This window comes from Myotis myotis, unplaced genomic scaffold (assembly GCF_014108235.1).
Source record: "Myotis myotis isolate mMyoMyo1 unplaced genomic scaffold, mMyoMyo1.p scaffold_m19_p_37, whole genome shotgun sequence".
In the NCBI taxonomy this organism is placed as follows: Eukaryota; Metazoa; Chordata; class Mammalia; order Chiroptera; family Vespertilionidae; genus Myotis; species Myotis myotis.
In genome coordinates this window covers 189,950-203,370 of record NW_023416343.1, presented here as the reverse complement: position 1 = coordinate 203,370, position 13,421 = coordinate 189,950, and the positions used below count along the sequence as shown (strand labels likewise).

The 13,421-nt window shown below is 63.9% G+C and overlaps 1 protein-coding gene across 2 annotated transcripts in view; it reads right to left on the bottom strand.

Annotated features, from left to right (window-relative positions):
* Positions 1 to 13,421, bottom strand: part of ADGRD1 (adhesion G protein-coupled receptor D1) — a 36,452-nt gene that overhangs the window by 10,618 nt on the left and 12,413 nt on the right. For both annotated transcript variants that reach the window (XM_036303453.1, XM_036303454.1), the window contains 8 exons: positions 13,032 to 13,187; positions 12,650 to 12,706; positions 11,948 to 12,065; positions 11,504 to 11,614; positions 10,803 to 10,878; positions 10,076 to 10,217; positions 2,871 to 2,944; positions 1,211 to 1,334 (listed from right to left, as the gene is read on the bottom strand). In XM_036303453.1, the coding sequence (XP_036159346.1) occupies positions 1,211 to 1,334; positions 2,871 to 2,944; positions 10,076 to 10,217; positions 10,803 to 10,878; positions 11,504 to 11,614; positions 11,948 to 12,065; positions 12,650 to 12,706; positions 13,032 to 13,187 (858 nt within the window). The remainder of the gene's footprint in view (positions 1 to 1,210; positions 1,335 to 2,870; positions 2,945 to 10,075; positions 10,218 to 10,802; positions 10,879 to 11,503; positions 11,615 to 11,947; positions 12,066 to 12,649; positions 12,707 to 13,031; positions 13,188 to 13,421) is intronic.

The window sequence follows — 13,421 nt, the reverse complement described above, 5'->3', positions numbered from 1 at the left end:
GCTGCTTCCTGGCAGAGCCTCTCTGACCACACTGTCAAAAGGTGCTGTCAGGCCTGGCCGGGATGTTCAGTGTTTAGAGCACGCTGGGCCAGGGCTGCGGGTTCGATTCCCCGTCAGGACACATAAGAGAGTCAGCCAACGAACGCACCAGTAAGCAGAACCTCTCTCTCTCTCTCTCTCTCTCTCTCATCAGTTAGTGAACATTAAAATGAGAAGGAAGTGTTCACCGATCATCTGTACCACCCCCTCCATCTCCGCCTTACACCTTTGCTGTACAAATGGCTTCTGGGGAAAGTGACAGAAATGGTGCCATTTCAAAGTGCAGCTGGAGCCGCCTCAGAGGAAAGGCCTGGCTCATCTCACCCCCAAAACCTCTGCCAACTTCGTGCCCCAAAAAACTGCCTGCGAAGCTGACGGGGAGCGGACCGGGAGCCCCAGGGCTGGGCCGTAGGACGCTCTCGGTGAGCGCCACCCTGCGTGGCTGCGGAACGACCTGGCTTATAGCACCCACAGGGATCCCTTCTCGATTCCCATCATCCCCCCGTCCCCCCCCCACCCCCCGCGCTTCCTGAGGGGAAAGCCACTTGGGTGTCTGCCTGCACCAGGGCTTCCCAGAATAGCTGCTGTTTGGTTGGAAATAAGCGCCTGTTGCCTCTCTTGTTGGCTTTTTATTCTCCAGTTAATACCCCTCCACTGCTGATGTGTGTACCTGCCTCTCCCCAGAGGCTATCAGCTCCTCACAAGCAGGCCGGGGCCTGCACCTGGGGGATGGGGTCTGCACCTGGGGGATGGGGTCTGCACCTGGGGGAGGGGGTCTGCACCTGGGGGATGGGGTCTGCACCTGGGGGAGGGGGTCTGCACCTGGGGGATGGGGTCTGCACCTGGGGGAGGGGGTCTGCACCTGGGGGAGGGGGTCTGCACCTGGGGGATGGGGTCTGCACCTGGGGGACGGGTCTGCACCTGGGGGAGGGGGTCTGCACCTGGGGGATGGGGTCTGCACCTGGGGGAGGGGGTCTGGGCGACAGGGCCCTGCACTGGGGCTGCCCGAGGACCCTGAAAGCCAATTCTTTTTGCCAATGCAGCAGAGCTCACAGGTGTCCCTGACTGAGTCTCCCTGACCAGCGGCCTCCCCTCGGTCCCCATGGCCGACAGCCCCCCGCCCCCGGTGCTGCCCAGCAGGACCCCTGACGCGGAGGGCGCCCCCGCTCACCTCCAGCGGCACCACCTGCATGAGGATGGCGAAGTTGGTGAGGTGCGTGCAGCGGCAGACGGAGTAGCCCAGGTCCCCTTCCACCAGGACGCAGCCCTCGTTCGACCAGACGCCTTCCCCGGAGCTGCGGACACGGGAGGGTCACGGAGGCGGCCGGCCCGGCCTCGGCGAGAGCGTCCCCGTCCTCAGCCAGCAGAACGCGGCCGCGTGGGTCCGGCCGCAGGGGCCTGAGGGGCCTCGGGGAGAGGAGCAGGTGGACGGCTCCACCTCAGCCCCTGGGAGGCCCTGGGCCGTGGGTAACCCAGTGCCCCCCGGGGACGGGACACACCGCAGGCGGGGCACACGGATGCGATAGGACGCGCACCCACAGGAGGGACACAGGGCCCCAGGGCTCAGGGCTCAGGGCTCAGGCACGAAACCCAAGGCCATGTTTTCTCCGACCGGAACCACCCGTCCTGTGTCTGTTATTATTACTACCTTCGCCTGAGGACACTTTTTCCATTGACTTTCTTATTACTTATTTTTATTTAAAACATAATATTTTTATTGATTTCAGAGAAGAAGGGAGAGGGAGAGAGAGAGAGAGAGGAACATCCATGATGAGAGAGAATCATGGACTGGCTGCCTCCTGCACGCCCCCCCTGTGGGGATCGAGCCCACACCCCAGGCCTGTGCCCTGACCGGGAATCGAACCCTGACCTCCTGGTTCCTGGGTCGACCCTCAGCCCCTGAGCCGTGCCGGCCGGGCTGGCGTTTTGCTTTTGAAAAGAGGGACGCACGCGTAGATGCTTGAGTCAGTGCTCACAGTTCGCGTCTAGGAACGAAAAGGGGCCTGGGATCCCGTCTCCGCCCAGGGAGACAATATTTCCGAACGGGAGAGAACGCTTCCCTGGACAGACAGACACGGGCACGCGGCCCACGGACAGACAGACACGGGCACGCGGCCCACGGACAGACAGACACGGGCACGCGGCCCACGACGTGCCCCGCGAGGGAGGTCAGCGGCGCGTGAGGAAGACAGAGACTTCCCTCGCGCCCCGAAATGCAAAAGGGGAAACCAGGGAGGGACGCAGGCAACTGCTATTTCCTTGTTTCCGGTCGCTGGAGGGTCACGGATTATCTGAGGCCAAAGGACTGGAGCCGTGCGGTGGCTGCCTGACGAGAACGCATCTCGGGCGACCTGATGCGCGGATTGCAGGCACCGGGGCCAGACCTCCAGTGAAAGGGACAGGCACCTCAGGAGTCAACAGTGGAGATAAAAAGGGCATAAAATTTCCCCCCAAATTCTAACGAAGGAAGAAAAAGGAACATAAGAAACAAAGACAGCCCAGCCGGCAGGGCTCAGGGGTTGAGCGTCCACCTAGGAACCAGGAGGTCAGGGTTCGATTCCCGGTCAGGGCACAGGCCCGGGTTGCAGGCTCCGTCCCCAGTGGGGGGCGTGCAGGAGGCAGCCGGTCCAGGATTCTCTCTCATCATGGATGTTTCTCTCTCTCCCTCTCCCTTCTTCTCTGAAATCAATAAAACTATATTTAAAAAATAAATGGGGACCCGGATCAGGACGTGGACAAGCGTGGGCCCGCACACCTGGCCCAGGTGGCACCCCCAGCCCCACCCCCGCCCCCGCCCCCGCCCCCGCCCGGAGCCTCCCTCCAGGCGGCACCTGTAGTCCAGGAAGGCGCAGTACAGGAACACGCGGTTCGTCTCGTTGGTGGCCTCGCGGTACTGCCTGTTCGTCTGAAATGAGAGAATGAGGCGCCCCGTCAGGCCGGGTTTCCAACGCTGAGGCCAGAGCCACACCCCGAGCTGCGAGGCCGCGGGTGGGGACTCGCAAAGCCACCGACAGTCCCCCTCATGGGTCAGAGGGCCCAGGGCCCCAGCCTCAGGGCCTTTGCACGTGCTGGGTCCCCCTCTGAACGCTCTTCCCCAGACAACCTGGCTTCCTGCAGGTCTCCATCCCTCCGAGAGACCCGCCCGCGCAGAGCTGTGCCCTGCACCCCCACGCTCCCCGTGATTCACGTCCTGTCCGGCGAGGACACACGTGGATTTGAGACCCTGTCTTCTCCCCCCACCCCCAGGCTGAGAGAGGCTTCCCCCGCCGTCTGCTCTGCCTCTGTGAGCTCAGACACGGGAGCCCTGCTCTGCAGCCACACAGTCCACAGAAGGCCACCAGCGGGGCAGCCGGCCGGCGGGGCTCAGGGGTTGAGCGTTGACTATGAGCCCGGAGGTCAGGGTTCGATTCCCGGTCGGGGCCCAGGCCTGGGCTGTGGGCTCGATCCCCAGTGCGGGGCGTGCAGGAGGCGGCTGGTCAATGATTCTCTCTCATCATTGACTAGAGGCCTGGAGCACGGATTTGTGCGCCGGTGGGTCCCTTCGCCCGGCCGGTGCCCTCTCGCCATCCGGGGCCCCTCGGGGGATGTCGGAGAGCGGGTTTCGGCCGCATCCCCGCAGGCCAGGCCGAGGGACCCACCGGCGCACGCCAGGCCTCTCGTCTGCATGCAAAGTCTCTGGTTAATCGCTTTCCGCCCTCCCCCCTCCCCCTTCCCTCTGAGACTCATCAGCCTGTTCCTTGTTTCCATGCCTGTGCGTCGAGCGTCTGCCCCTGGTGGTCAGCGCTCCTCACAGCGACCGAACCGTCAAACGGTTGGACACCTAGCATCTCAGCTTTTTATACAGATGGATGTTCCTGTCCGCCCCCCCCCCCCCCCCCCCCGCTCCCTTCCTCTCGGAAATCAATAAAAACATGTTTAAGGGGAAAAAGCCACCAGCAGGGGAAACCGAGGCACAAGAACACCCACAAAGTCGAAGCTCCAAGCAGGAACCTGGCAGGGACCCATGGCCCGCGGCACAGCGTCTCACGGCCGTCACAGCAGGTGTGTGTGTGCATGTGTGTGTGTGTGTGTGTACACGCGTGTGTGTGCGCTGCTCAGAGCCGTGAAAGGAATGTTAGCGCCGCAGCCAGGCCTGGAGGAGCGGCTCCGACTCCCGCGGGAGGGAGGCACCGAGGGCTCCGGGCCCTGCCCGCCCCGCGACCTCTCGGCCTCTGGCGGAGGCTGCCGGCCCCACCCTCCAAGCGGCTTTAAAATCCATCCCTGTGTGTGGTCAGCGGGCGGAGGCGCTGGCTCCGGGGGCGAGGCCGCGGGCACACCCTCCCGGCCGTGGGAACGCCGTGCTGTCTGTGCTGGAGTTTGCAACCGGAGGGAACGGGCTGGCCAGGCTCCCGGGAGGCTGTTAGAATTCGGGGTGTGGTGTTGCAGGACGAGGAGCACCTGGTCACCCCCACTTTCCTGGAGAAACTGGGAGGGAGGCGAGGCCGTTCCCGCTAGGGGCCACCCCGTGGCCAGGAACCAGGAATGGGGTGGTGTCATCGGGGTGAGGGGGGGTGACAGTCACCTTGGACCCTGAGTCCTGGAGCCGAGGGGCTCTGTGCAGCCCTGGGGACGACAGTGAGGGCTCCCTCCACACAGGGCCCCCCGACACAGGGCCCCCCAACACAGGGCCCCCAACACAGGGCCCCCCAACACAGGGCCCCCAAACACGGGGCCCCCAACACAGGGCCCCCCGACACAGGGCCCCCCAACACAGGACCCCCCAACACAGGGCCCCTCCTAACACAGGGCCCCCCAACACAGGGCCCCCGACACAGGGCCCCCCGACTACACCAGACATCCCCCCTTGACGTGTGTCTGAATGTCTCCACCTGGGACCAGGCTGACCCATTCCCCACCCCCACAGTCCAGTCCCGTGGTCCCAAGTCCCTAGTCCTGAGGCCCTGGGAACTCGGGGAGCTCCAGTGTCAGCGTGGGAATCGGGGACCCTCCGGGGGAATTAAACTCCACACTGTGGTCCTCAAGGTCCCCACACCCTCCTCTCTGGGAGCCAGGAGCCCGGGAGGCTGCAGAGCCTGCGGCACCTGCCTCTGCCCACGGCTGGTGCTGATGCGTCCCCGCCCGCAGGTGAGGGGGACACGCAGGGGAACACGCAGGGGAAATCGCTTGCAGGCTTGGAGGGAAAACACAGAAAGCAAAAGTGGGCGATTCCGCGGGACCTGGGATTGGTCTGCCACTCGGAGCTGAGCAGTATCCCCGTGTCCCCCGTGTCCCCCGTGTCCCCCGTGTCCCCCATGTCCCCGTGTCCCCTGCATCCCCCGTGTCCCCCGTGTCCAGGCTGGTGACACGGAGACAGGAAAACGCCCCCGCCTGGGCCCAAGCCACAGGCAGAGCCAGTAAACCCACCTCTGAGTCTAGCCAAGCCCCAAATGGGAGGAAACGATACGATTCTCACAGCGCAAACCACGGAGCTGAGCCCCCGGGACACGCGCCGGCCGGCGGGATTGCAGGTGAATCCCGGCATTTCCATCCCGGCCGCCCGGGGGCCGTCCGAATGCCCGGGGAGCCGGACACTCGCATTTCCATGCAGATGCGGGGTGGGTTGGAAAGGTTATAAAACTCTGATCTGTTTTACAGCCAATTCCGGGGCTGCCGGGAATAACACGTCGGGTCTGTGGTCTCCAGCTGCTACCAACCACGTGAGACATAATGAGCTTTTCCCGGGAAGGCGAGCGATTTCACACAGGAAAGAAGTGGGATTCGAAACCCATGGGCACGTTCTGGAACCATCTAGGGCAGCGGTTCTCAACCTGGGGGTCGCCACTCCTCTGGGGGTCGAACGACCCTTTCACAGGGGTCGCCTAAGACCATCGGAAAACACATCTATAATTACACATTGTTTCTGTGATTCATCACTGTGCTTTCATTATGTTCAATTTGGAACAATGACATTGGGGGTCCCCACAGCATGAGGAGGGGTCGCGGCATCAGGAAGGTTGAGAACCACTGGCCTAAGGAGAGGCGTGTGTGGGGCCCGGGACCCTCGCCCGTGTGGGCGGGGCACCATTTCCGTTCATCTCATTCCACCCCCACCCCGTGCCACTGGTGCCTACTCCCCACATTCATGAGTAAACTGGTTTAGCCCCAGTTTCTCCAGGCCTGAGACACCCAGAGGCAAAAAATCCCATTTAAAAAAGATATATTTTTGTTGATTTCAGAGAGGAAGGGAGAGGGACAGAGAGATAGAAACACCAATGAGGAGAGAGAATCATGGATTGGCCGCCTCCTGCCCGCCCCCCAGTGGGGATGGAGCCCGCCACCCAGGCACGGGCCCTTGGCCGGAATCAAACCAGGGACCCTTCCGTCGGCAGGCCGACGCTCTATCCACTGAACCACACCAGCCAGGGCCGAATCCCGCCCTCCTTTGAAGGTAGCAGAGCCTGCTGGGAGCCTGACATTCTCTCCCCGCACATTAGAGATGCCTTTTCGAGAGGGTGAAGCCATGGCTCTCAGATCTAACCGATCGCGGATCAAAGACGTGACCGAGCTCCTGACTGGCGAGCAGCCACGGGCTCTGACTGCCACCCCAGGGGAAACGCTCAGCGCCCGGCGCAGGCGAGGGCCTCGGGGACGCGGCAGCACATCCGCCCGGAGGAGGAGATGGCGGCCGCACAGATGACACCCGCTGGGAGAGGCTCATCGCGGGCTCCGTCCGGTCTCCGGTCTCCCTGGTCCACGTTTCCATTTCAATGTGAGCAGCCAGACGACTGGGAAGGGCGGGGGAGGGGGGGGCTGCCTCCTGACCTTGAGGGAGACAACGACGTCTTTTTGTCGTTGCTCATCCTCACCCGGGTTTTTAGGGAGCACAGAAGAGAGAGGGAGACACAGGGAAACATCCATGTGAGAGAGATACATCCACTGGTTGCCTCCTGCAGGCGCCCCGACCAGGGCCCGGGCCGGGGAGGAGCCGCAACCCAGGTACGTGCCCTTGACCGGAATCCAATCCCTTCGGTCCGCAGGCCGACGCTCTATCCACTGGGCCACACCGGCCAGGGCTAGACAACGGATTCTTAAGTGGGTCTCCGAGGTTCCGAGACTCGTGCACAGCCCTTGACGTCTGCTGGGCGCCCCCACTCCCGGGGCTGCCCACTCCGCGGCCTGGCCTCTGGGCGCGTCCCCCGGTGAGCGGGGCGGGATGAAGCAGCTGCGAGCAGAGGAGGGGCTCCAGGAAGGAAAAGGCAACGTTCCTCGCAGGCAACGGCCAGATGTGATGGGAAGGAGGATGCAAAACTGGGAGCAGAGCCCGGCCTGCGTGGCTCAGTGGTGAGCGTCGACCTGTGAACCAGGAGGTCAGGGTTCCATTCCCGGTCGGGGCACAGGCCCGGGTGGTGGGCTCCGTCCCCAGTGGGGGGCGTGCAGGAGGCGGCCGGTCCGTGATTCTCTCTCCTCATGGATGTTTCTCTCTCTCTCTCTCCCTCTCCCTTCCTCTCTGAAATCAATTAAAAAAAATTTTTTAAAGACAGAAATGCAGGCAACGAAAGCGAGAGCAGAGCCAAGCAGAGGCTGAGCGGGAACGTCGGCGCCGCAGCCCCTTTGGCGACAACATAAATTGCTGCAACCTCTCTGAAGGGCAGCCCCGCCGCGCGGATCGATTTTAAAACGTGTCTCTCACCCACAATAGCCGAGGCGGCCCCGGAGCACAGAGCTGGGGGCCGGGGGGGGGGCTCGGGACCCGTTAGGGAACCCGCCGTGACAAAGCGACGGGAGTGAAGGGGCCGCATCTGGACACGCGTGCTCGCTGCACGCCCTGATGATGACGCGTCGCCTGGTGTGTGGCAGAGGGGGCTTGTCCCTCCAGCCTGAGCCAGGCGGCCGGGCAGCACCCGGTTTAAGCAGGAGGTCCCCTCGAAGGCACCCCACCCTGGGCCAGGAAAACCGGGTGCCTCGACCTTGGGCCCCAGGCCCCGTCCACGAGGGTGAGGGACCCACGTGCGTGTCCGCCTCTCTCCCCAGCTCCCGCCCACTCGCCCCCGCACCGCACACCGGTTTGCCCTCGGACGGACGGACGGATGGACGGACGGACGAATGCTCCCCATGGGACAAAGCATTTCAACTCAAAAAGAGCCTCCCACGCGTCCTCAGAAACGTGAGCACAACCTTCAAAGGAAACCCCACCCCCCCCGGGCGGGCCTGGCTCCCGGCCTCCATGACGGCCTCTGGAGTGATGAACACCCCTCCCGCCCGCAGGCCCGAAACTCTCTGCTTCAAAAATAACCCGGCAGCCAGTTTCCCACGTCTTCGCACGTGTCGAAGTGCCGCTCAGAAAGCGCGTGTGCCGTCGATGGGAACAGGTGGTCATCGGAAGGAGCAGGGCTGGTGCATACGGCGGGCGGGTTCATATAAAAAATAGCATCCAGGACTGCGGAGACGATGCCCCCCACCTGCCCAGGTCCTCCCTGAAGGAGAGGCTCCCAGCTCCTCGCGCCCACAGGCTGAACGCCCTTAACAAGTTCCGCTTCCGAGAAGCGCGGTTTTCCTCTGACACGGCCTCGCCTGCCTCGCGTGAGGCCCCGCGGCTTTCGGGCCTTTGGAAGCCATTCCCTCCACCGCCCCGCAGCCCCGGCCCAGGTCACTCGGCCGAGCAGAGCCCTGGGCACCTGTCCCCAACTCATCCGCACGTCCCCACTCTGCACGGCTAATTCAGGCTCTGCCTCTGGCGGGATCGTGACAACCGTAGCGAGATTTTAACCTACGAGGCGCGTTCTGTGTTATCGGTGGTCGACAGCGCGAATGCCGTGTGTCCAGACGTGAGTTAAACACACACACACACACACACACACGGTCACGGAGCGGTCATGGGGTGGGGACCTGGCTCCCCGTTCTCTCCTGTGTACAGACCGATGCTCGACCACCGTGTCAAGCACCGGAGTGTCTGACTGCTGAGCTGTACACCTGAAGGTAGTACAAGGTGATGCTGAACGTAGACTGTAACTGAGAAACAGAATTAATGTGAGGCTACGATGGGCGGACGGTGTTTGGGAACTCTGTCCTGCTTGGCGATGTTTAAGTTCAAAACCGTTTCACATAAAAAGCCAAAACAATAAGTGTATAGAGAGAGGCTGTACCCGGGCGGCCGTCCTGGCTAGATTCCACCCACAGATTTATTTTGGTTGACAAGGTTAAAAGCAAATGCGGATTAGCTGCCAACCACACGTCCGGAGGTATAATTTACAGCCCAGAGCGATGGCTTCCCCCAGCGCCAGCAGCTGCAGAAACTCCGAGAGCTGTGCCCACACTCGGGCCGCGGGGTCACCGGGCCCCGCGCCAAACGCAGGCTCCCACGCTCACGCCACCAGCCTGGCCGCCGAGCCCCTCGGACCTCGCCCACACCTTTCAGACTCGGTGCGAGTCGGTTCCAGAACGTGTCCGTGGCTCTGGTTCGGTGGCCCCTCCCCCCTCCCCACTAGGGCAACTTCAACCTCAAACACAGCTCGACCCCCCACAGCCGTTCCCTGCTGCCTGCAGTGTCTCACGGCCACGTTCCAAAATCCCAGCGCCAGCCCGGCCGGCGTGGCTCAGTGGTTGAGCGTCAACCTACGAACCAAGAGGTCATGGTTCGATTCCAGGTCAGGGCACATGCCCCAGGTTGTGGGCTCGGTCCCCAGTGTGGGGTGGCCGATCGATGACTCAGCAAAAAAAAAAATAAAAAAAAAATCATCAGCATGACTCAGCAAAAACCAATACCATGATTCAGCAAAAAAATCATCAGCATGATGCAGCCAAAACCAATACCATGACTCAACAACAACAACAAAAAAGCATCAGTACGACTCGCCAAAAACCATCAACTTAACCACTGGCCTGCGATCTGTGGCCAAACGGTTAATGAACTCGCCCCTGATGCCTTGGCAGGCCCAGACCCGATGATTTCTGGGGCCTCACGCGGCCCGCGGGCCGGACGCCCCCACCCCTGCTCTACACAGCCACGCCTGGAACCCAAGCAAAGACCAGCAACGAGGGCGGATCCGCCTCAACTCACCAACTTGTGCCTGAGCCGGATGGTGGTCAGCGGGGAGCCCGACAGGTTCTGGGAGAGTGTGGGCGGCGGCACCACCTCCAGGGAGATGAGGTAGCTGGCGGCCGACAGCGGGCAGCTCCTGTAAGCCGCCGCCTCGGCGATCCTGGGCAGGACAGGAAAGATCAGGACCTGGGGGGCCGGGGCGCGCAGCGGGAAGCCTGGCGTGTGGGGGCCGGGGGCTTCGTGGGGATGACGTTGGATTTCCCACCGTCCGTGCCCGCGCCTCCCTCCTGGGCCCATGGGCGCTGGCACCCGGGGGGGAGTCCTATGCTCAGTGTTTGAATTCTGCAGCTTGAATTGTGTCGGTCAAAACCTGTTCCCTTGCTCGGCCGGCACAGCTCAGGGGTTGAGCGTTGCTCTGTGAACCAGGAGGTCACGGTTCGATTCCTGGTCAGGGCACAGGCCCAGGTTGCAGGCTCGATCCCCGGTGGGGGGCGTGCAGGAGGCAGCCGATCCGTGATTCTCTCTCATCATTGATGTTTCTCTCTCCCTCTCCCTTCCTCTCTGACATCAATAAAATTATTTTTTAAAAAATAATCCAGTTAACTAACTACGTGCTCGCAGTGAGATCGGCACCAGCGCCCCTGACCCACAGGAGGACACAGACACACACACACACACACTCACACGCACACGCACACGCACACGCACGCACACGCTGCCTCTGGCCGTGTGGCCAGGCGCTCACCGCGTGCGGTCCGGCCGGATGTTGCTCAGGTAGCGGTGCATCGTGTGGTAGAGCAGCCCCACGATGGTGGTCCAGGCTGCGGGAGGGCAGAGGCCACGGCCCCGTCAGCATCCGGGGCGAGTGAGCAGGAGGAACACGCAGCCCCCGCCAGGCCCCCTCACCCGCCAGGCAGACCCCCGCCTGAGAGCCAGGGGAGGAGAGAGCGAGGGGCCCTGCTGGTTCTAACCCTCCCACTGTCCCTGCCTCCCCGCTGCCCCTGAGCCGCGGCCAGACCTGGGGACGCTGGGGCCCCGGAGGCCAGAGGCCAGGACGCCCCGAGGGCCGCGCAGGCGTCACCAGCCGCCGCCCTGGGGGGTGGGCAGCGTCTGCCGCCTGCACTCGGAGTCTTTACAGCAACACCAACGGCACCCGGGCCATCGCCCGCTGTCCTCCCTCCCAGGGCTCCCCGGGAACAGCGTCCTGTTTTCCGCCGATTCCCTCCGCTCGCTGGGGGCTGCTCAGGGGGCCTCCTGAGCTCTTGGGGGGGGGGTTGCTGAGACGTGAACACTTCAGGGGTCCCAGGCTGGAGGCGTGGACTTGCAGTCAGGTAATGAGGGAGCCTCCCGGGAACTTCCCAGGGTGCACCTCGAGCTCCCAGGACAGAGCGGCTCCCAGGGGAGACCACGGTGCACCCCCTGCCCCCAGGGGCCCCAGGCACCCACCGTGGCTGCGGAAGGCCTCCTGGGGGATCTCGATGTAGTTGTGGCCCTGGGCCGGGAAGCGGTAGTGGGAGGAGTTCAGGGCCCTGGGCAGGAGCTTGGCCACGGAGAACTCTGCGGGGAGGGAGGGGGTGCGGGGGTGCGGGAGGGGGTGCGGTCAGCGCCTCTGCGGGCAGGGCCGGGGGGACCCGCCTGCTCTGGCCTTTTGTAGCAGAACGCGCTCTGGGGGTGCAATCCCTGTTACAAGCAAGGACCTGACACCCTGGAGTCTCAGGGAAGGAACCACAGCCACGTGGCTCACGTGTCCGTCTTGCCACGCCGTGGGGCACTCTGGGTCTGAGGCCACTCCTCCCGCATCTCCGCCCGCCCGTCCCGCCCGTCCCGCCCCCCCCCCCACCTCCCCCCCCACCTGCCCCACCGCCCGTCCCCACAGCTGCCCCCAGGCACCTGCCACGGAGGAGGAGCCCACGATGGCGACCTGTGGTTCGCTGGCCTGCAGGTTGGAGGAGATGTGGCTCATGACCACGTCCACGGTCTCGATCAGGCCCAGCACCACGGCGTTGTCCTGGCAACAACACGGGGAGCTCGCTCAGAATCTCAGGACTGAAGCCCCAGACGCCCCAGATCAAGCTCACACGCGTGCTCTGCGGACACACGTGCTCTGCGGACATGGGTCCGAGGGAGGAGACACTAGAGCCGGCTTGGGTCTGAGGTCCATGGTGGCCCGTGTGCTGGGGCCGAGCGTCACAGCCGGCTGGGGGGGGTGGAGGGGGGGCGCCAGGCGACGTCCCCTGGAAACCATGAACCTGGGGCTGGGCCTTTTTCTTCCTATTTTTTTGTTTTGAATCCTCACCGAGGAAATGCGTTTCCCATTGATTTTTAGAGAGAGCGGGAGGGAGAGGGAGCGGCAGAGACGCCGCGGCCAGAGGCACATCGATGGGCCGCCTCCCGCCTGCCCCCGGCCAGCACCCACGATGGAGCCTGCAGCCGAGGCCCGTGCCCCTGGACCGCACTCGAACCCGGGACCCTGTGGTCCGCAGGCCGACGCTCCACCCACTGAGCCACCTGGCCAGGGCGAGGCATCGTCCTGATGGATGCGCGTGGGGCCGTCTTTGGGGGGGACAGAGGCCCCCGGGCAGGCGCTCTCACCTCCGACACGGCCGTCGAGCTGGGCAGCAGCACCTCCCCCACCGCCTTCAGGAAAGTCTGGGGGACAGAAGGACCCGCTCAGCTCGCGGCCTCCAGCCAGACGCCAGGGGGCCGGCGGCAGCGTTGGGGCGATGACGTCCACTGCCCGGCCCCCCGAACGCGGCTCCCGCTCCGCCTGGCTGCTGGGGACACGCTGAGGCCCCGGCTTTACTGTCAGAGCTCCGTGCGCTGAGCTCTGTGTCGGCCGGACCAAGCCCCGGTGTCCCCCGCGCCCTGGCAGCCGCCCCGTCTCCCATCTGCCCCTCCCATTTTCCCTCCCCACTTCCCCTCTCCCCTCCCCCCATCTCCCCCGTCTCCCTGGGCCCCGAAGGCCAGGCCTCACCGCCGTCAGGTTCCGTGCGGTTTCCGCCGACAGGGACTTGGCAGGCAGGCTGAGTGACAGGTTCTGGAGGTAACTCAGGGCAGCGCCCGGGCTCTGGACGCGTCCCCTCTCCTCCGCCAGGCCGGTGATGATGGGCTGGTAGGCACCGGTGGGCACCTGAGAAAGAAAAGCCAGCCCGGCCGGCTCAGTGGTCGGGCGTCCACCTGGGAACCGGGAGGTCAGGGTTCGATTCCCGGCAGCTGCGGGTTCAGTCCCCACCAGCCGGGGGCGGGCAGGAGGCAGCCGATCCAGGATTCTCTCTCATCGTTGACGTTTCGCTCTCCCTCCCCTTCCTCTCTGAAACCAACAAAAATATATATTTTTTTAAAATGCCAGACGGGACGGTTTTGG